This window comes from Lepidochelys olivacea (genome assembly GCF_965140295.1).
Source record: "Lepidochelys olivacea isolate rLepOli2 genome assembly, chromosome: 3".
Classification (NCBI taxonomy): domain Eukaryota; kingdom Metazoa; phylum Chordata; order Testudines; family Cheloniidae; genus Lepidochelys; species Lepidochelys olivacea.
Window position 1 is genome coordinate 56,345,541 of NC_140413.1, and position 22,660 is coordinate 56,368,200.

Consider the following 22,660-nt stretch of genomic DNA (forward strand, 5'->3'; position numbering starts at 1 on the left):
TTGTGGCACCTTAGAGACTAACCAATTTATTTGAGCATAAGCTTTCTTGAGCTACAGCTCACTTCATCGGATGCATCAGGACATCCTCCACAGGACTCGCTGAAGGAGCAGTAGGAGACATAGGAGAAGCACAAGATTACAAGCTCGTGTAATTTACTGTCTTCTCTCCTCCCTTCATCGTTTTATGTATTTCTGCTCTTCAGACTCTTCTCACTGTGTTTTTAGTGGCTGTGATGGTAAACTGCTTCTTCAGAATTTAAATTGTGATTGAATTGCTAGGATTTTAGGACTAAAAATGTCAACTACTCAACTTGAGTTTTTTCAAGTTGTTATCCTATTGTATATCTTAAACCATTTTTAAAAACGAGTGTGGGGAAATATGTATTACACACTCTGTAAGCAAAAGAAGTGAAATCCTGTCCCTATTGATGTCAATGGGGGTTTTGCCAGTGACATTAGTGGGAGCAGGCTTTCACCCCAAATCCTTGGGATTGAAAGGCACTGCGTTAAGAATGACCCACCAAGAAAAATGCCCATTTGAGAAATTGCATGTATATTTTTTTATACTGTACTTTTATTCGTTGATTTTTTTTTCCCCTCTGAAGCTAAGGCAACAATAGTTCAAATTTTATAACTGTACAAGCCTACAGAAGTAAGCTTGGGCACTATTTCTCTGCAGTTGAGAGAGATACAGAAAGGAAAACTGCAATCTGTTTGAACCATCCTTAATAAAAAGAAGTAGAGTTCAGTGTATTGAAATATGTCTGAATCCTGTTCTCTGCCTGCCTGAAATCCAAAGAAGATTGGGAAAATAAAAGTCTCTGACAGTACTTTCATTCACTTAAACGCCTGGATTGTTCACGAACATGGTGGAGATAGAATTATTCTTCACTAACATTTTGTTAATCTATTACCTTCAAACACATGAGGAAAAGTTAGGAAAAATAGTGGATGTTGAGCTATGTGTGCTTACATTAAGAGGTACAATTAATTATTATTATTCTTTTTTTTTTTAGTATAAACATGTTTTTGATCGCAGTAATGGAGAATTGGAAGACTGATTATTTCACATATTAAAATGGATTGTTTACCAGTAGAGGTAAGAAACAAAGATTCTTCTTCTAATAGTTTATTGACCCTCTTTTGTTACCTAACATCCATGCAACTCCTACTACAGCCAGTGAGAATTAAAGATGTAAATGAAAGCAAAATTTTGGTCCTTAGTATAGTATAGAATAGAATGATTGACATCTGAATGTAAGCATTTCCATTCTTAATGCTTAATACTATTGGATTTCAAAATGATCTTCAGATTTTACCTGTGTTAAAAGAACTAGACACAGTACAGTAGAACTTCAGAGTTTCGAACTCCAGAATTTTGAACTGACTGGTCAACCACACACCTGATTCGGAACCAGAAGTATGCAATCAGGCAGCAGCAGAGTCAAAAAACAAAAAGCAAATGCAGTACAGTACTGTGTTAAACATAAAACTATTAAAAAAAAAAAAAGGGAAAGTTTTTAATAAAAAAAAATTTGACAAGGTAAGAAAACTGTTTCTGTGCTTGTTTCATTTAAATTAAGATGGTTAAAAGCAGAATTTTTCTTCTGCGTGGTAAGGTTTCAAAGCTGTATTAAGTCAATGTTCATTTGTAAACTTTGGAAAGAGCAACCATAATGTTTTGGTCAGAGTTACGAATATTTTAGAGTTATGAACAACCTCCATTTCCAAGACGTTCGTAACTCTGAGGTTCTACTGTACTTTTACTAAAACCTTGCATTAGTTCTGGTCTTTGCATTAAGATACACTTCACTTTCATTATAAGGTCTGCTGTATGTCTGATGTTTACATAACTGCACTGACTCCTGTTGTGTGCAATGTGGTTGTAGCTCGGGATATTAGAGAGACACACTGGATGAGGTAATATCTTTTATTGGACCAGCTTCTTTTTGTGGTAGAGGCAAGCTTTAGAGCCACACCGGTCTGAAGAAGACTGTGTGGCTCGAACACTTGTTGCTGGCTATGTCTATACTACTGCGGTAAGTCGACCTATGCTACACAACTCCAGCTACGTGAGTAACGTAGCTGGAGTCAACGTACCTTAGGTCGAGAAACTGCGGGGGATCGATGGGAGAAAACCTCCCGTCAACTTACCTTACTCTTTTCATTGGGGGTAGAGTACAGGGGTTGACTGGAGAGCAATCTGCGGTCGATGGGGGGTAGGGGGTGTCTTTACTAGACCCGCTAAATCGACCGCTGGTGGATTGATCTCAGACCCTCGATCCCTGCTATAGTGTAGACCTGCCCTCTCTCTCCAGCAGAAGTTGGTCTAGTACAAGATATATTACCTCACTCACCTTGTCTCTTGATTCCTGTTGCTTATATATAGCTAGTTTTCCACAAAGCAATCTGCTGTTTCTTAGGCAGCAGATGAGTGTTGAGTTAAAGAAACACCTCTTTCTGGATGCTAATCACTAGAATGTTTTAAGACCCAATATGGACTAGCCTTATCTGATTATTTTCATAATACTGCTACTTGTTGAATTTTGTTAATTAAAAGGCAAATTTTTGCTGCTGTTGAATCCAGTGGAAATTTAGCTGTTGATTTCAGTGGTATCAGGTTTTGGCCATGTGCAAAGAAACACTTTTAAGGTTCTGTTTTCTTCTTTTTACTTCAGCTTTTTTGGTGCTACAACATATGTAACAAACAGAAATCATAGATATAAACAAACATTGTTGGAGAAGAAACTCAAACCTACACAATCTGTTAATGATTTGTAACTTTTTAAACTGTACAGTAGGAAGAATGTTGAAATTCAAGACACTGTTCTTGCTTGCACTGACATGATTTAAACTGAAGTGGAACATAGTGATTCAGTCTGTTTTTAAAACTGATAACCATCATAAAAAGTAAATTAAGCAAAGGAATGTCAAAATAGTGTTCTGTGTGGTTAGGATTAAATGGGGTCCTAGCAATATTATTCTTTTTATGGCTGAAAATGGATGTGAAGACTTATTATAAAAGAAATATAAAATCATTTTTTAAAAGGGCTAGATAGTGGTTTTGCCAGAAGCCCTGAGTATGGGATGACATGAAGGTGCACTGGACCTAGGAGCAGTGCAGGGAAAGTATTGTGCCTTAGAGAAGCAAGACTCCTTCCCTCACGTTGCTTTGGGGGTAGTAATTTGCTACTGGCCAACACCTATATTTAAATTACTAACCCCCCATCCCACATACTGGCTCAGCTGCACTAGCCAAGTATGTTTTGGAGTGGAGATCTGGAGCTGAATCAAGGAGTGGCGCTAGGAACTGCTGGCATACAGCATCTCTTTACCCCTAATGCACTCAGACTCAAAGTGCAGAGAGGCAGTGTAGAAGCTTATGCACAGCCCATGCCACATACTGGTTCTGAAGAAAAAAAAAAGTGTCTTTTTGCCTCTGACTCCAGAAAAAAATTGTTTTCTCTGTTTGTTTCTAGTAACTAAGGTGCAGACAACAATTTTGGCTTATGCAGCTACATAAAAATGAGTGAAGTACAGGCTATGATAGAATTCTCCGTGGAGCTCCACAAATTCTACAATGTGGATTTGTTTCAAAGAGGGTATGTACTGAATTCTTCCAAAATGAAGAGGAAATTGTACTGTAGTGAATGGCTGTACTGAAAAATCTTAATGTTTAAGTTCTGTCATACTTACTCTTTTAAGATATGTGGATATACTGGCATTGTAAACCAAGTTCAACAGATATGCCTGTCTTTGCCAGAGTGACGATTCATGTTTTATTACTAGTTTTGTATGGTGACTTGAAAATTAAGTGTTTACTGCTTATTAGAAAGATAGCTGTGAAGGGCAGCTACTTTCTTGGAGTTTACTCCAAGGTTCAAAAATCTTAGGCATAGAACTTCAGCTAATATCAAATACTTATAGTCTGATTGGAGAGGGGTGAAAGGGCTACAATTCTGAATGTGGATAATGTGAATAATAATCTGAATGTGGATTATGCTCTTGTCCAGGCCCTTGCCCTCTCCCACCTTGACCAGTGTAATCTCACTGGTTTAACTAATACAGCCTTGTTTTTTCAAGTCCATTTAAAATCATAGAATATCAGGGTTGGAGGGGACCTCAGGAGGTCATCTAGTCCAATCCCCTGCTCAAAGCAGGACCAATCCCCAATTAAATCATCCCAGCCAGGGCTTTGTCAAGCCTGACCTTAAAAACTTCTAAGGAAGGAGATTCCACCACCTCCCTAGGTAATGCATTCCAGAGTTTCACCACCCTCCTAGTGAAAAAGTTTTTCCTAATATCCAACCTACATCTCCCCCACTGCAACTTGAGACCATTACTCCTTGTTCTGTCATCTGCTACCACTGAGAAGAGTCTAGAGCCATCCTCTTTGGAACCCCTTTCAGGTAGTTGAAAGCAGCTATCAAATCCCCCCTCATCCTTCTCTTCCGTAGACTAAACAATCCCAGTTCCCTCAGCCTCTCCTCATAAGTCATGTGTTCCAGTCCTCTAATCATTTTTGTTGCCCTCCGCTGCACTCTTTCCAATTTTTCCACATCCTTCTTGTAGTGTGGGGCCCAAAACTGGACACAATACTGCAGATGAGGCCTCACCAATGTGGAATAGAGGGGAACGATCACGTCCCTCGATCTGCTGGCTATGCCCCTACTTATACATCCCAAAATGCCATTGGCCTTCTTGGCAACAAGGGCACACTGCTGACTCATATCCAGCTTCTCATCCACTGTAACCCCTCAATCCTTTTCTGCAGAACTGCTGCCTAGCCATTCGGTCCCTAGTCTGTAGCGGTGCATGGGATTCTTCCGTCCTAAGTGCAGAACTCTGCACTTGTCCTTGTTGAACCTCATCAGATTTCTTTTGGCCCAATCCTCCAATTTGTCTAGGTCCCTCTGTATCCTATCCCTACCCTCCAGCATGTCTACCTCTCCTCCCAGTTTAGTGTCATCTGCAAACTTGCTGAGGGTGCAATCCATACCATCCTCCAGATCATTTATGAAGAGATTGAACAAAACCAGCCCCAGGACCGACCCTTGGGGCACTCTACTTGATACCGGCTGCCAACTAGACATGGAGCCATTGATCACTACCCCTTGAGCCCGACAATCTAGCCAGCTTTCTATCCAGCTTATAGTCCATTCATCCAGCCCATACTACTTTAACTTGCTGGCAAGAATACTGTGGGAGACCGTGTCAAAAGCTTTGCTAAAGTCAAGGAACAACAAAATGTTGCTGCCAAAATCATCTTCCTCACTTATTGTGACAATGGCACATCCTACGTGAGCTCCTCCACTGTGTCTCCTGTTTATCTAGTCTTTCATCTCATTGCATCGTGCCTCAACACAGACGTCTCTCTTGCCTGCTTGTCCATTTCTTCCACTAGCACCTGCATGGGTTCTTCTGCTCCATCCCTTATGCATCAGACCCTGAGAAAAATCACAGATTTGTTTAAAAAAAATTGCAGTAGTGTCATGGGTAAATGTTCCAATTTCACAGGATATGCACAGCCCCCAGGCCCTCTCCCTCTCCAGCAGGGAGGTGGAAGCGGGTATCCTGCTTCTGCTTGCCTGCTTAGGCTGCAGCTGTTCATTGGAGGTTAGTGGGCCAGGCCCATCCCAGGAAGAGTGGGAGAATGGGGAGGTTTCTTACCCCATGGTGCTGCCTGGTCCAACCCAGCCTGGCCTGGGGTAGGGATTAAGGCCCAGTTTACTCTGAGATCAGCTCCAGCCCAGACCATTGCTGCTGCTTCCTATCCAGCCAGTAGGGAGAAGGGGGCAGTGCTGACCACGCGGTGACTAGGAATCCCAGTCCAGCGAGCCCCACGGCAGGCCCCTCAGGCCTGGGGGAGACATCAGTGTTGGCTGGCAAGGAGCTGCTGAGACTGGGATCCATCACCCCCCGATAGTTGTGTATCTAAGCTTCATGAGTGCTTTTAAAAAGTTGCATGTGTGCATGTATATAAAATATAGCTTTTTTTATTAATATAATAAAACTTGTAGGAACCATTACAAAATATCCAGTTCTTTGATTAGTGTTCCTGTGGGTGCTCCACTTCAGGTGTGTATGCGCCCTGTGCCTTTGACCAGAGATTTTTGGTAGTGGTGGCCATTTGGTCCATGCATGTGACCCACAAATCCTGGTGCCCTACACCGAGGCTATTTGGTGCTGCGCAGGTAAACTGCTCTCAGTGTCTTCTCAATCGCCTTTTGTCTGAGATGGGGTCTGCAGCATGTGTCTGTTCTCCTTTTAGGATTTAGATAGTTTATAATTACTTACCTTTTAGTGTTTCCTTCGTTTTTCCTTTCCCCCCTAAAAATAAAAGGATTTTATTTTTAGATATAGTTAGATAGTAGTTTAGAACTTCCCCTTCTTGGGGTTGTCTCTTTTGTTGTTTTTTCTCAGGAATGCCACATTCCTCAGGATTCAAGAGGTGCCTCTCCTTCTGAGAGGTTCATTTCAATCAGTGACAGGCTTTCCCAATGCCTGCACAGTTAGTGTGTTACCCATATTCCTAGTAAGTGCAAGATCTGTACATCTTTCAGGGGTAGATTTTAAACTTCACTTCCCACTATTTTTTTTTCAAACTACTAATGATGGAACAAGCCTTATGTCCAGCTTTGGATCCAGAGGCAGAAGACCTCTCAGTACTCCTGATGCCCCACAAGATCTCAGTCATCGGAAACAGCTAGAGACGTAGGCAGTACTGTGTCACTGAATACTTCTATGCTACTGAAGTTCTCATCTACATCTTCCTCTACACAGAAGGAGAGAGGTATAAATCTCCAAGAAGATCTTGGTCACCAACACACAACAGGGCTACAGAGACCTCGGGTCCCAAGGGGAGTTCAGCGTAGGCTCTGAGTGATGCAGGTACTGCAAAAGCAAAGAAGAAAACTCAGTCTAAGACTGACTTTGGATATCTGGATCCTGACTGACAGAGACATAGGTGTCCCGGAATAGCACTTGGTACTGATATCAAGGAAGACAACTGTAGCGAAGACCACTAGACCCTATATAATACTGCGAGAGTCAGAGCCGATTCACTCACAGGCCAAGCGCTCAGTGCTGGCTACATCAGTACTGAAGCCATCCTCCAGGTCAGTCTTTGTTACTGTCGGTACCACAAGAGTTTAGGTACCCTAAACACTTGATAGTCTCTTCAGAGTGTTGGGGGTTTGTCAGCAGCAAGACCCTCTCAATCACTGATCTCTGTATCACACAGGGAACCAGGCTTGCCCTAATCTACTTTGCAAATTGAACAGCTCCCCTCCTTGACCCCCGGAGAATGCGTAAGAGGAATCTTCAGATTTTCAGGTCTTGGTGTAGGGTTCCCCAGAACACATCACTCTCCCTCCTACACTGATGTTTTACAAGAGAATAGACCTCAAATGACACCCTCCTGGCAGGAACACAGATGGATGTCTCCATCTTTGCCTTTTGGCCTCCCTCAGTGGCCTTGCTGGGATCCCTGGGTGTTGTAACTCCAGCAATTCGTGACGAGGTCTTCACACTGTTGGAGGGAACAGAGAAGAAGGGATCATCTTCAACCTTCTTTGTCACCACCCATGCCAGAGGATGAGACCCATGAGGAAAAAGACGCAAGGGCAGACAAGGAGGTGACACCTCTTACAAATATTTCCTCTTCTTCACCTGATATGTCATGCCTCCACCACCTTCTGTGGCAGATGACTTCAGACAGTTTCAGGAAATGATAAAGCAAATTGCTGATACTTCAGATTCCCTTAGAGGATGTTCAGGAATCCCATCATGCACCTTGTCATGGATGAGAATTGCTATTTCAGTGAATTAAGCTCTTATGGAGCCCACTAAGGCAGTTTGGAAAACTCCATCTATAATACTGTCTACCTGCAAGAGAGTGGATGAAAAGTATTATGTTCCTGCCAGGGAACAGGAGTTTCTATTCTCTCACCCAGCTCTGAACTCCCTAGTGGTAGAGGCTGTTAATGAAAGGGGCAGGCAACATAGCTCTAAACAGAAAGGACTATAAGCAGCTCTATTCCTCCCCCGCCGCCCCTCCACACTTCAGTTCAGAAGAGTAAACCATCAGGTGCTCATGGCCAAATAGGACTACGTAAATTACAACAGATTTAGTTTCTATAGTGAACATCCATCAGAGAAACACTGTGATCACTTTAAAGTCACTGTTCAGGAGGGACAACCTGTAGCAAAAACATTGCTCCAGGCTTCCTTAGATGTGGCACATACTGCAGCACAGTCTAGATCCTCTTCAGTGATCATGAGAAGAACGTCTTGGCTGCAGATGTTGGGACTTCTGAGAGAGGTTCAAAGTACCATTTGAATATCTCCGCTTTGACGGTTGCAAGCCCTTTGCGGACTCAGTGGATGTCTTTTTACACAAAGGACTCAAGAGTCACACCGAGATCCCTTTGAATCTGTATTCCTGTAAATAGGAGGAGATTTTATAGATATCAGATAGTACAAAGAGCATTCCCAGACCTGTATTCAACCTACCATACACTCTCTGAACCCCTGGCCGAGAGACCAAGGAACTCAAAAAAGAAACCCCCTTGGCTACAACTACATCTTCCCAGCCATCCATGTCCTTCAGCAACAATTATGACGGTTTGGTTGAGTGTGGTTTTTGGAGGGGGGTGGGGGGGTGAGAAAACCTGGATTTGTGCTGGAAATGGCCCACCTTGATTATCATACACATTTTAAAGAGAGTGGTCACTTTGGATGGGCTATTACCAGCAGGAGAGTGAGTTTGTGTGTGTGGGGGGGGGGGGCAGAGGGTGAGAAAACCTGGATTTGTGCTGGAAATGGCCCAACTTGATGATCACTTTAGATAAGCTATTACCAGCAGGAGAGTGGGGTGAGAGGAGGTATTGTTTCATGGTCTCTGTGCATCTAATGTCTTCTGAAGTTTCCACAGTATGCATCCGATGAAGTGAGCTGTAGCTCACGAAAGCTCATGCTCAAATAAATTGGTTAGTCTCTAAGGTGCCACAAGTACTCCTTTTCTTTTTGCGAATACAGACTAACACGGCTGTTACTCTGAAATCTGACCATCCAGTTCATGGGACTTTACAGCTGCAACATTCTACCGCCACTTCCTCATTTTGGATGCTGCCTCCTCCCCTTTAAGGATGCGTGAGAGTATATAATATGAGACAAATGTGTTTTGGAAGCCATAACCTCTGCTTACACTGTACATTTCAAGGCTCTCTCTCCTACCCATCCCTGTCCTTCTTCAGGGACTCCTCTCCTCATAGTCAGTTACTAGAACAAAAAGTGACCTCACTGTTAAGTTTAGGAGCAACACAGAAGAATGGGATTCTACTCAAAATACTTCCTGATATCCATAAAGAAGGGGGAATGGAGACCAGTTTTAGAACTCAGGCTGCTAAACAGATACATAAATGTAAAACAGCAAAAATTCAGGATGACTATCCTGGCAGCAATAATTCCATCATTACAGTTAGGAGATTGGGTCAAATCTCAGTCTACAAGATGCATATTTTCATTTTGCTATTCATCCATCACACAGGAGTTTTCTTTGTTTCCAAATCAACAACGAACACTGCTAATACAGGGTGTTGTCTTTTGGATGATCTTTTGTACCACGGATGTGCTCAAAGATTTTGGCAGTAATTGCTGCCCACCTCTTTGGGCATAATAGTTTTCCAGTGTCTAGATGATTGGCTGATAAAGAGCAGATCTTGTCAGGAGGTTTGGAGTCAATAAACACCATGTGTTCTTTATTTTACAGCCTGGTCCTTCAAGTCAACCTCAAAAGTCCATTTTGACTCCACTAGAGTGTGTAGATTTTGTAGAAGCATCACTGGATGTTTTGATAGGCACAGCTACCATCCAGCACATTTCTCACACTAGTGAACCACATCAAGGATTCAGGGCAAGTTACAGTAAGAGATTACCTTCAGCTGCTGGGACATATTTACATGTGTCTTTGTAGTGTTCAAAAATGCTTAACTACACTTTCTACCTCTACTCAGATTGAAGTCAATAAAGATAATGACAAACATGTTGTGCATGTATTATCAACCATCAAGGAGGAGCACATTCCCCACCTATCTGTGCTAAAGTGAAAACTCTGGAATTAGTGCATAATCAAGCACATACTCATCTCAGCTTCTTACCTTCCAGATATTCAAAACACCATGGCAGACTACTTCAACACACATTTCTCTCTAAATTACAAATGGGAACTAAACTCCAGAGGTCTTCACATAATATTCTCGGTCGGGGGGTGGGTTCTTAGAGGTTGATCTGTTTGCCATGGCAGCAAATGCTAAATGCATCACTTATTGCTCCAGAGGGAATCTTGATCCCCTATCTGTAGGGGATGCATTTCTCATCACACGTAGGGAAGTCCTTTCGTCCACGTATCCACTAACATAGTTACTATTGATGGTTCTCAATAAGATTGGGCCAGAGTCATACTAATTGCATCAATGTGGCCAAGACAAGTCTGGTATCCCTTTCTCATCAGGCTCACATCTTCTTTATGGAAGCTTCCAATCAGTCCTTACCTAATGACTTAAGTTGCAGGTCAAACACTTCACCCCAATTTACAGATTCTGTGCCTCCAAGCATGGTTCCTCGATGGTTTTCAGGGATAGAGAGATCTTGTTCCTCATTTGTACAATGTTTTATTAAATAATAGAAAACCATCTACAAGAAATATGTATCTCCAAAAATGGAAACGATACCATCTTGGGTGTAACAGTCATCAGATTTCACCAACTTGCTCTCCCTTCCTAGAGTACTGGATTACCTGTTAGTAATTGAAGACAAAGTCTTTCTGTGAATTCTATTAGGGTTCATTTAGCGGCAACAACAGCCTTTCACATACCCATAAGTTTTTTTTTTCCCCCCTCTTTTATCTTCCAGCTACGGCAAGATTCGTGCAAGGTTTGACAATTATCTACGGATCAGAAGCCCCATTCTTAGCTAGGATCAGGACCTAGTCCTTAATGGCCTTATGACGCATCCATTTGAACTACTAGCTTAAATGTTAATTATTAGATTTATCTATGAAGACAGCCTTTCTGGTAGCGATCACTTCCACCCAAAGGGTAGGAGAATTGGGGGCTTTAATGGCGGACCTCCCATTTATGGTGTTCTTCAGAAAGCAAGATTCTTCCCTAAAGTCTCCTCGGAATTCCACATTGAGGAATTGAGGACAACACATCCAACCTACCCTTAGTGAACTCTTAACTGGGAGAAGATGGCATGTATTGCTAGTCAAAGTTGGTTATTCATTGAATATCTTGCTCTGCAGGAGGTTGTATTTAGTCTTAGTGCATGATATTCCTTACTAATATAGAGTGGTTAGAGATTTCCCTGGCTGTGGAAGTGTCCCAACTGCTGATTTCTCAGAGGTAGAGACAAACCTTCCCTGTCACTTCTTGGCAGGTCTGGTCTGTCTCCAAAGCTGTATAGAAAAGCGACATAATGCTATGATCTGTGGACCTCATTCATCCTAGAAAGGAGATTTTCACATAAGGCACAAATACATTTCCCTCGTGTGCCTGGTGTGGATCAAAAATCCACTTTCCTAGTTAGTCTGTAGAATTGATGAGGTTTGTATTGTAATATTGTTAGGTTTGGATGCAAATCATATTTCAGCATGTGGGGCTTTAACAATAATTTTTTGTATTGTAATAGCATTCAAAATATGTTGGGTGCGGTACAAACACAAAAACACTGTCCTTGCCTTGAAAAGCTTACAGTCTAATCTAAATAGACAAGACGGACAAATAGGCCAACAACAGACAAGCCAAATGTTTGAGGAGATGATAGGAATATGTCTAGTTGTCTTTCCTGTTTTTCTTGTCCGACTATCCCGCTGTCATATGACAATGGTAAAGTGTCATGGACAGATTGGTTTTCTTCTAGAACTGAACAAAGAAAATTAGAATAATCCTTCAAGATATCTCTTCACTGCACTGGGATAGCTTCCCCGGCCTACCCCACCCCTATTCTTCCTACAGATGTTTTAATTAGTAATCAAATCCCAAAAGTATACACACCTGTTCAATAAGTGTAGGCTTCTTCCTTCACTTAGGCTATTGTATGAATATCATTGCCATTAGGGTCATATGGCAGTTTAACTTTTTAAGCAGGTGAAGGTGGCCAACTTTTTCTTCTGTGCTTAGTACCGTGATCAGCTTCAATCACACGTGCACTAACTCAGGGTACAGTTATGTCCATTGATTACGTCCAGTAGCTACATCATGTCCTATGTTTCTTCATTTGGCAAGATGGACCCTCCTGGTTTCATCTTGGGTAAGCTTTTTGTTATATTCCAATAGCTAAAGAAGAGAACCTGAGACTACCAATATTTGGTGTATCACATCTCATCCTGGTGTTTTTAAGCAAGGATGGCAAATGGAGGTATACTTAAAGTTTGTAGCATTCTGTTGGTCCACAAATAAGTAGCTGAGCTTATCCCCATAACTGACATGTAGTTGCCCTAACAGCTGAGAAGAGTTAGTGTGAGGCCATGATTTGGCTGAAGTGATTTAAACATTATAAGCCCTCACATTGACGAATATGCACAATGAATGAAGAGGAGCTCTTGTTCTGCTTGTCTGTAAATCATTTTGTTTTTCATAATACTTTTTATTGCTGAATTTTACTCAAGGCATTATTATTTCTTTTTGAAACACACTTTCATAAATAGGATACAAAAATGTCAAGCTGCCCCAGATCACACATTTTAAATTGTTACAGCCAATGAAAAATCTAGAGCTTCCCAAAATGTTATCTATTTTGCAAGTTTTAACAATGTAATCAGCATTAAGCATATGTCCTTTTTGATCCTTTTAAAGATATTAGATCCAACACAGGATACAAATGGATTCCCTCAAGATAGCAAAGCAAAAGTTTACATTCGAATTCTCTGAACTCTAAAGAGATGGAGGACAGTGGGATGGGCGACAAATACTTTTGCCTCAATATTAAAGGGGTACTGTCAGATTGATTTTTAAATCAAAATGTAGGTCTTGTACAATCTTACAAAAACATAAAAGTAGTAGAATGGTGAGGGGGTTGGTTTGTTTTTTAATTCAAGTGAAAACTTATTATTTGAAGACCACCATTTTTTCAGGATTTCTTACCCTGTGCAAACACCATCTAGAAGTCCCAAAAGTGAAAGGTTTGGAGGCCTGCACACATTAACAGATGGAACACTTCAAATAGAGCTGGGCAAAATTTTTCAGACAAATAGTTTATGCACTGAAAATGCCAGTTTTAGTCAATATAAAATTGTTCCTGAATTTGACCCAATTAGTTTTTGCTGGGAAAAACTTTTTCCAGGCCAGCATACCATCTGTGGGTATGTTGGCATTGCAATAAAAGACACAGTGGCATGGCTGTGCATGGTCTGGGTCAGCTGACTCAGGTTTGTGGGACTTAAGGTGTGGGGCTAAAAACTGCAGTGTAGATGTTTGGGCTTGGGCTGGAGCTGGGGCTGTGAGAATTCACAAGGGGGGAGGCTCCATTCAGAGCCTGAATGTCTACACTGCAATTTTTAGCCCAAGCCCTATGAGCCAGAGTCAGCTGACATGGGAATCTTAGACTCCATGCTTTGAGTGTTTCATTGTAGTGTAGACATGTCCTGTGAGTCCTCCTCTCTCAGTGCATCTGTGCCTCCCACTTTATAACATTTAGCCCAGTGGTTGGGGCTCTTGCCTGTAATGAGAGAGATCCAGGTTTGATCCTCACTCTGAATCAAGTAAGATCTTCCCCCATCCCATTTGAGCACCCTAACCACTAGGTTATCCGCTGTTCTGGGGCTGGTTACACAATCTCTCCAATCGAGCTGTTCCATTTTGCATTAATACTTAAAGATTCATTAGCCCAAAGAAAGAGAGCACTTGAGAACGACTATAGCCTCATGATTAAGGCAGTCACCAGAGCAGTATGAAATGTGGATTCATATCTTCTCTATGTCTAGCTCTAATTTCAACCTTGCTGTGTTAGTGGTACCAGCCAACTGGTAACCTCACCTGTTGGTTCCTTTTTACCACTAATAATTGAGGAGCTTTCTTGGGCTACTCCTTTCAGTAGCTATAACCAGTCAACTTTTTGGCTGGATTTCTTTCTCAGGGTATTCCTCAGTGTTTTAAACCGATTTATTTTACTATTCATTTATTTCTTCTGTCAGATTTAATAAATTGGAAATAATTTAGATTTGGTAGGAAGGGCTTTTGTGGTCTCTCTTAGCATTATGATCTCTCTTTTTCTCTCTCCTTACCCCACGAGAACATACTAGTTTCCTACTTACAGTACCACTAAGATATGGGATGGGATGCTTTCTTCAAGTACAGGAAGGATGCCCTTGTATTCCTTTCCATCAGAATCTCTAGTAGAAAGATTCCTGGCAAAGCAAAGGAGAGTCAGCATTTATTTTTCCTAATAGCTCCAGACTAGCCAAGATAAATATGATTCTCAACTTCGTTTCCAAATACCAAAGCCAAAAAAGTCCTCGAACAAAATAGCATCATCCTGTGATGGTGGCTAAAGGAGAGAAAATTACTTGTTTCTTTGAAGATATTATAGTGGAACACCAGATCTGCTATAGTTAAGGTTAAGCATCACTCTGTTTAAAAGTCGACTATTCTAAGTGCTCTAAAAATCTGCATTCTGACTCAGATTGCCTTGAAATTTGCTGTGCCACATGGGAGTAGTGATGGTGCTAGTTTTCCAAATTTCTGTCATTTGAGCAAAGCGTTCCCAAAACACCCAGCGTTTTACAAAATCATCTTGTTTTTCTGAAGGTTTTCTTTGTGCACATCTGGGATTCCAACAATGGCTGTGATCCTCCATAAACTGATCTCAGTTCCTTGGGATTTAAGTCAGTTAGTGCACAGCTTTTTTTGCTGAAGCAATGTTGAAAAAGTTACTCAGTTAGGGACTTCAGGTTGACACGTACCAAACTGTCACACCTGGGATCACGAATAGAATGGTGAAATATACCTGACATCAGTCAGAGTAGCTCAGGGTGACACGCTGTAGTCATTGAACTCCAGCTATACTCAAATGTGTCATCTGGAATCTGAGAGTAATCGTTGGCCATGTTGCTACTTTGTGTCTGTAGCAAGGGAGTTTTATGCTTTTGGGAAGTGTGCCTTGCAAAGTACAGTTCTTTTAAAAGGGCCTCTAACTATTTCTGAAAGATAAATAACACCTTACACCTCCATTCTACACAGATATGTAAGAATGATTGTTGGGCATGTTGCTGTGAAAGTGGGATAGAGGTTTTTGACTGTTTGGAAACTCCCCTAGAGTAACATAGTTAAAAGAGCCTCTAATTTTGTTTTGAACTATTGCTCTGTATACTATAATGCAGCATATGGTGCCTTAATGGATATTTCCCAAACAAAAGTTTCCAGATCAAATATGGGTTGATTCACAGGTTGCAAAGAGAATGAAATGGGTGTGCACTGTATTGAGATAGGCTTCCACAGACTCTTCCCTATCTGACATCACGGACTTGGAATAACTCAGGGGGATAGTCACTGAACCCGAGTGTAAGGGAGCAGACTCACCCCTGCGGCACCTCCTGCTGGTCTTGGTCAGGAATCAGCTCACCAGGCTCTGGAGCACCCTCTGCAGGTCGGTGATCTGCCTTACTGCTGGCCCCACATCCCTCCCAGACCCAGTGCCCCTTGTCTCTTGGATGGCTGCCCCCTGGCAGTACAGCCATTGTTTCTCAGGGTCATCATCCCCCCCCCAGGGAACCCACACCCACTGTCTCCACCTTGCCTCAGTGTAAGGCCAGTCACCAACTAGCCCCTTGTATCAGGGCAGACTGCAGTGTAAAAGCCACTCATCACTGGCAAGGAGGGGTTTGGACCTGCTGCCTCAGCCTACCTATGGGCTGCCCCCTTTCCAGCCCCGATACCTGCCTGGCCTTCTACTAGGCCACAGCCTGGGATTTTCCAGGTCAGAGCTCCCCCAGCTCCCTTAACCTTTCACCAGCCCTGCTCCAATCTAGGTGTACTCTGCTCCCTGCAGCCAGGTCCCTCCCTCTCCAAAGGCTGGTGAGAGAGTGAGTGTATCAGCTCCTGGCTCACTGCCTACTTATAAGGCCAGCTGAGCCCTAATTGGGGCATGGCTCCAGCTGAGCCTACTTCCCTACTCAGCCTGGGCTGCTTTCCCTAGCTACAGCCCTTTCCTGGGCTGTTCTAAGCCCCTTAGGGCAGCAGTGGGTGTCTACCCTGCTACACCCGGTCATACTCATTGACTAAATTTGAGTCCTGCCCTTGGTTGGTATTTGAGAATGGCTGCTAGGCATAAATGTTATATTTTTAGGTTGGGCACAAGTAGTGCCCCTTTTTCAGCTATTGTTGTTATATTTTGTCTGATGTCTTAACATGACTCATGTAAAGTTTACTGAAGATAGTGTTACCCACCTGGAAATCAGTTCATGCCCTGAGTTCCTTGTGCAGTTTCTCCCTCTTCCTCCCAGAATACTTAGGGTATGTATATACTAGAGCAGAAAGGTGTAAATTCCTGCGTGAAGAGACATACTCGCGCTAGCTCTGATTGAGCTAATGGGCTAAAAAACACATGTAGCCACAGCAGCACAAACTTCAGGAGAGGCTAGCTGCCCTGTGCCTTGGGTCTTGGATGGGATTGTACTTGGAGTGGCTAGTAATTGGGTGGCTCTGGGAGACATGCTGTAGTAATTGAACGGTTTTTGTTAAGGTAAATCTTGGGTTTAGGTCAGGTGTAGCAGACTGGAGCATCCTATATGGTCTATCCTCAAACACTGAGTCTACTGAGTGTAAATGTTAAAGAGAAGGTTAAGGGATGACTTGATTACAGACTACAAGTACCTACATGAGGAACAAATACTTAATAATGGATTCTTCGGTCTAACAGAGAGAGGTACAACACAATCCAAAAGCTGAAAGATGAAGCTACACAAATACATATGGGAAATAAGATTTAAATTTTTAACTGTGAGAGTAATTAACCATTGAAACAATTTACCAAGGGTTGTGGTGGATTCTCCATCACTGGCAATTTTTAGACCAAGATGTTTTTTTCTGATGTTATTTTCAAAAATATGGAATTATTTTGGGGACATTCTGTGACTGTGCTATACAGGAGTTCAGACTACATGATCACAATGGTTATTTCTGGCTTTGGAATCTGTGAACCCCTTCACTCTGCCCAGAGGATTCTTTCTGAAACATTGATTTCATTTACTCCTCAGTAAGCCCCAAAGGCCTTTGTCATGTATGCCACCAGACTGTTAACAATTCATATAACAAGATATCTGTGCACTGCTATTGACAGTTGCAATTATTCAACAAAAAAACCTTCAAAAACAGACTCCAACGAGAAACAGCAGAACTGGAATTAATCTGCAAACTGGACACCATTACATTAGGCTTGAATAAAGACTGGGAGTGGATGGGTCATTACACTAACTAAAAACTATTTCCCCATGCTAATTTTCCCCCTACTGTTACTCACACCTTCTTGTCAACTGTTTGAAATGGGCCATCCTGATTATCACAACAAAAGTTTTTTATCTCCTGCTGATAATAGCCCACATTAATTGATTGATCTCGTTAAGGGTTGGTATGGCAACCCCCATTTTTTCTTGTTCTGTGTGTGTGTGTGTATATATATATATAATATAAAATCTTCCTCAGGGCCAGCTCTAGGATTTTTGCTGCCCCCAAGCAAAAAAAATTTTGGCTGCCCCTGCTTTTTTTTCATGCCTCCCCGCTCCTGGCTCCGCCCCTTCCCTATCCCTTCCCCAAATCCCCAGCCCCGCCTCCTCCCCAGGATTTGCTACATTCCCCCCCCAATCGCTTCCTGCGGCTCCCTTCCACCCCTGCAACGCCCTGCCCTAGCTCACCTCCGCTCCGCCTGCTTCCCTGAACAAGCCACCGCTCCACTTCTTCTCCTCCCTCTCAGGTGAGGGAGAGGCAGCGCGTTCAGGAACCGCTCTCTGCCCCAGCTTGCCTCTGCTCCACCACTGCCGCCTCCCCTGAGCGCACCGCCGCTCGTCTTCTCCCTCCTTCCCTCCCCGTGCGAAACAGTTTTGGGCGCTGCAAGCCTGGGAGGGAGGTGGGAGAAGCCGAGCGGCGGCAGTTTCCCTCAGAGGAGCAGGCGGAGCGGAGGTGAGCTGGGGCAGCAGGGGCACATTTCTAGGGGAGGGCATGGCCAGCGCTGGAATGCCGCCCCTAGAAATGCATTGCCCCAACACCTGCTTGTTTTGCTGGTGCCTAGAGCCAGCCCTGATCTTACTGTATTTTCCACTGCATGCATCTGATGAAAGCTTATGCTCAAATAAATGTGTTAGTCTCTAAGGTGCCACAAGTCCTCCTTGTTCTTAATATTCACAGTACTCTATTTGCAAATCAGTAAGGCAGTGTACTGGTGCACAGTTTTGGTAAATAGAGTGTCTGTGTGTGTTTGTGTGCGCGTGCGGATGTGGATGTGCGCCTCACTGTAGTTAAGTCATTACTTTAAAAATCAGGGGATGAGATTTTAATTTACCGTTTACATATTTTGCCCTGAGCTGAACCCCTACAGGATTTTGATATTAGGATTAGAAGGTAAATGTTTTTTGTATTAAAAACTGCTTAAAGTATAAATCTGCACTGAGTATCATGAGGCCACCTGTCTTCAAAACAAATAATCCTCTCCTCTGTTGAACTACATAGTGCAGGTAATGGTATGTGGCGTTTTCCTGAATTGGAAGTGAGTAATGAGAGGAAAGGTAAAGATGATGAAATATATTTTTCATTTAATCATTTTAAACGTTAAACGAATACAGCAGGGCTTTGGAGCTGTGCTCCGGCTCCACTCCAGCTCCAGGCAAAAACCTGCAGCTCCACTGCTCTGGAGCTGATCTGCGCTCCAGCTCCGGGCTCCACTCCAAAGCCCTGGAATACATCCCTCAATCTCTGGATACATTTATGATAAAATAATTTAGAACTTGGATTGTAGACATTATTGTCATTAAATCGTATCATTAAGGTGAATTAACTTTTTTTTGCATGAAATAATTTTTAAAGATGTCAGAAGTCTCTCTTCCCTTTTAAAACATACCTTTTCCAAATTCTGTTTTCTTTTCAGTACTCTTTTTGCTTTTAGCTTGCCTCTGGCCGAAGGGGCAAATTAAGATTTCAACTCAGCAAACCATCCCTATGCAGCAAAGTTCTTAACGTTAAGTATGTGCTTAAGTGCTTTGTAGAGCTTGGACCCAAGGTCCTGAACCTGCATTGAAAACTGTGCAGATGCAATGATCTGTGCACATGATTCTGTGTGTGTTTGGGAACCAGTTTTGTAGGTAAAGATTCAAATGGGATGAACTCTGAGTAAAGTGGCTGATATCTTTCCAAACTGTAAAAACTAAATATTTATTTTATAGAGTACACAAGTTTTTCATATGTAAAAACAACTTCTAAAACCTAAATTTCTTAAACAGCAGTACACTACACTCTGCTGAAAATCTGAGGTGGACCACCAGAGTTTTGAAGATTACCAGTTGTATTTAACCACAGTTCAGCTGCTTTAGATTTAAATAAATTAATAAATAGTAGACTTATACAAATGCTAAAAAGGGCATATACTCTAGGTGCCTTTGACATAATTAATTATATCACAAAAAATACCTTCACTGCAGCAGTACGATTCACTATAACACACCAAAGGTGAAACAGGGAAGTTAAAAGTTTATATCAGTGTTACCTCCAGAAATTTTCTACCTTTGTAATTCCCCCCCCCAGTTTTAAATGCTTGGGGTAAGGAGACGAGCTTTGTGACATGCCCCTCAGAGTATAGTTATTTTGGACTAAGGAGTGGAGCAAATTCCAAAGTAATATTCAGAATAACATGTCAAGATCTAGGTAGTTATTAGAAAAATGCTATATTTGGATCCAGAAATTATTACATATATTTGACTATATTGCATGTTTAAGATAATGGCCATTGATGAGGGTTGACAGTATGCCACCTCATCTTGTTTTAACTGAAATCATTATTAGCTATGAGGTGATGCAAAGTCATAGCTGATCCAGTGATGAGAAATAAATTCCTGTATTAGAATGCGTCCTGTATTAGAATGGATTTCTGTTGTGAAGAGTTCTCCTTTAGTTAAATAATCTCCTCAGTTCCTTACAGTAATAGAACGAGATGTTGGATATCTAATTTAAGTATTTTGTATGTATTTAATGAAAAATTATCATTCTTAACTCATGCTTGATAGGTGATGAGTCATTTCTTTGAGTATTTTGTTTTTATAGCTATTTTTTATACAGCTTCATTGTAGGTTTTTGAAAAATTGCAGAGCTTGTAAATTTAATATGGGTGCTGTTTTATCACATTTTTAAATGGTTATTTTCTAGATTGTGTAAATTGTTCAGGGTAGGGATGGTCTTCCTTTTATCTCTTGTACTAGTATTGAGCACGTTATCAGCATTTAGTTATTAACAGTGCCTTCCAACATCTCACTATTTTTGTCACACAGTTTTGGCCAAACTGAAGTTTCTTTTAACTTAGTTTTGTGTAAGGGTTCAAATTTAGAATTGATTTTAGTTACCTAGTTCTCTCTTATGTTACTTATGTTATGGTAGTGTTGAGAGGCTCTAGCTGTAACTGGAACCCTGTTGTGTTCAGTTTTGGTCACAGTATTTCAAAAGAGATGTAATAGAAATAGAGCAGGATGGGGGACTAAAGTGAGTCATAGGAGATTGAGATGATTGTGACTGCTTCATTTAGAGAAGAGATGAATAAGAGGAGTATGGCTGATGTATACAATAATGAATGGAATACAAATGATAAATCATTCACTGCTAATTATCTTTTATCATAATATGAGAATATGGGGACAGTCTGTGAAATTGAAAGAAAGCTAACTTAAAAATGATACAGGTAAATTCTTTACACAATGAATGGTTAACCTGTGGAACTCATTCCCACAAAATATTAGTGAGACTGAGCTTAGCGGGATTCAAAAAATGGATTAGACATTGATATGGGTTATCAGAAATTCTCCATTACATTAGATGAGAATTAGATGAGATTTTTTTTTAAATTGGAAAGGACCAACCTTTTTGCCTCTGATATTTTATGAAGAAGCTTCTTCTGTGGGCATGTTATTCCTTAATTGTCCCCTGCAGAGCTTCTTGCAGCTTCCTGAGAAGCACCAGTTCCTAGAGATGGGATACTAGACTACACAGAGCACTGGGCTGAATGCAGTGTGGCAGTTCCCAAGTTATGAGCTATATAAAAATAGAGGTAGACACAGTTCTTGTCCTAAAGACATTATAACCTGATAATGAGCTGGTCTAAATGTAAAACCTACCCTTCAGTCTAGCCTTTCTATGATGATGAAAATGGGAAGTAAACAAAACAGGGATCATGTAGTTTACTTTTAGACTTTTATGTCATGGTGATGAGATCAGCAGGAGTTCAGTAGATTAAAACCAATATTGAAAATATATTTTCTTGAGATATTTTGACCAAAAACCAAATCAGTATCAATAAGGAACTAGAACGGGGAGGAGGCACTAATAAAATAGGGAAGAGAGACCCAGAAGATGAAATAAAGGTGGAAATGAATTGTATAATTTAGCTTCAGAGTGTATTTGAGTTTTCTACCTATCCTTATAGTTAATGATAGGTAATCATGTGGATAGCAAAAGAAAGTTAAAATTGTAACCTCACATTTTGAGGTTTGGAATTCTCTCTCTCTCTCTCTCCCCTCTCCCCACCACTTTTAAAAGTGTGAAACTTAAAGAAGGTCGTGAAAGGAAAATATGTATTTTTGTATTAGAATTTTTGAATCTCTGTATATTGGTAAATATACGAGTGACTGTTTATTTCATAGTTTGCAAATTATTTTTTGGTCTCTTTCTTTAGTTTTTACCAGATTCGTGCTTCTATGAAAATTCCTCCAAGAGTGCCGCACAAATTAGAAGCCAGCTTGTTACCTGTGACAGGTAAGTACAAGAATTTTTATAGTGAATGTAGTCTAGTTTGACTACATTAATTAAGAGGACACCTCCAGGATTTTTATGTGCAGAATCCGACTTCCTTTAAATTATTATAAGCTAAATGCCAGCAATGCTTCACATTCCTCAATTTGTAATTTAAAAAAAAATCTGTAACAGTAACTGAGAATAAAAAGTCTTTTTTTGTGCTGACCTGTGTTATCTGCCTTGTTCATCTTCACAGAACTATTCATTGAAGCTGACCATACACTCTATTATTGGAAATGATATGGGAGAAACAAATAAAACAGCTTGACTTTCAGATTTCATGTTGAGTTTGCAGGGTTGCCAGGTAGAAAGACATCTTTTTGCTTGTAAAGTGAGCAAATTTAATGTGGACTCACTGAGAGATCCCAATCACCATGACTTTATTAAAAGTAACTAAGTAACTTTAAGTGGAACCACACTTGAAAGGGAAAATGTTCTGACATACTTATGAGATTAGAATTTTAGTCCATTTGTTTAAATAATTGTCATTGCCTTTATGTAATGCTATATACCGTATATACTCATTCATAAGCTGAATATTTTTGGTAAAAAAGTGATGCATCAAAGAGTGGGAGTCGGCTTACAAACGGGTCTACACTAAAATTTGATGATTTTAAACT

General features: G+C 41.2%; 1 protein-coding gene across 5 annotated transcripts in view; it reads left to right on the top strand.

Moving 5' to 3' along the window:
• FAM135A (family with sequence similarity 135 member A) overlaps window positions 1–22,660 on the top strand; it is a 140,304-nt gene that overhangs the window by 19,421 nt on the left and 98,223 nt on the right. For all 5 annotated transcript variants that reach the window (XR_014711101.1, XM_084624751.1, XM_084624753.1 and 2 more), the window contains exons 2-4: window positions 1,017–1,099; window positions 3,480–3,602; window positions 21,922–22,001. Coding sequence is in view for 4 of the 5 variants with exons in the window: in XM_084624751.1 (XP_084480877.1) it covers window positions 3,526–3,602; window positions 21,922–22,001 (157 nt within the window). In the remaining variant the exon portion in view is untranslated. The remainder of the gene's footprint in view (window positions 1–1,016; window positions 1,100–3,479; window positions 3,603–21,921; window positions 22,002–22,660) is intronic.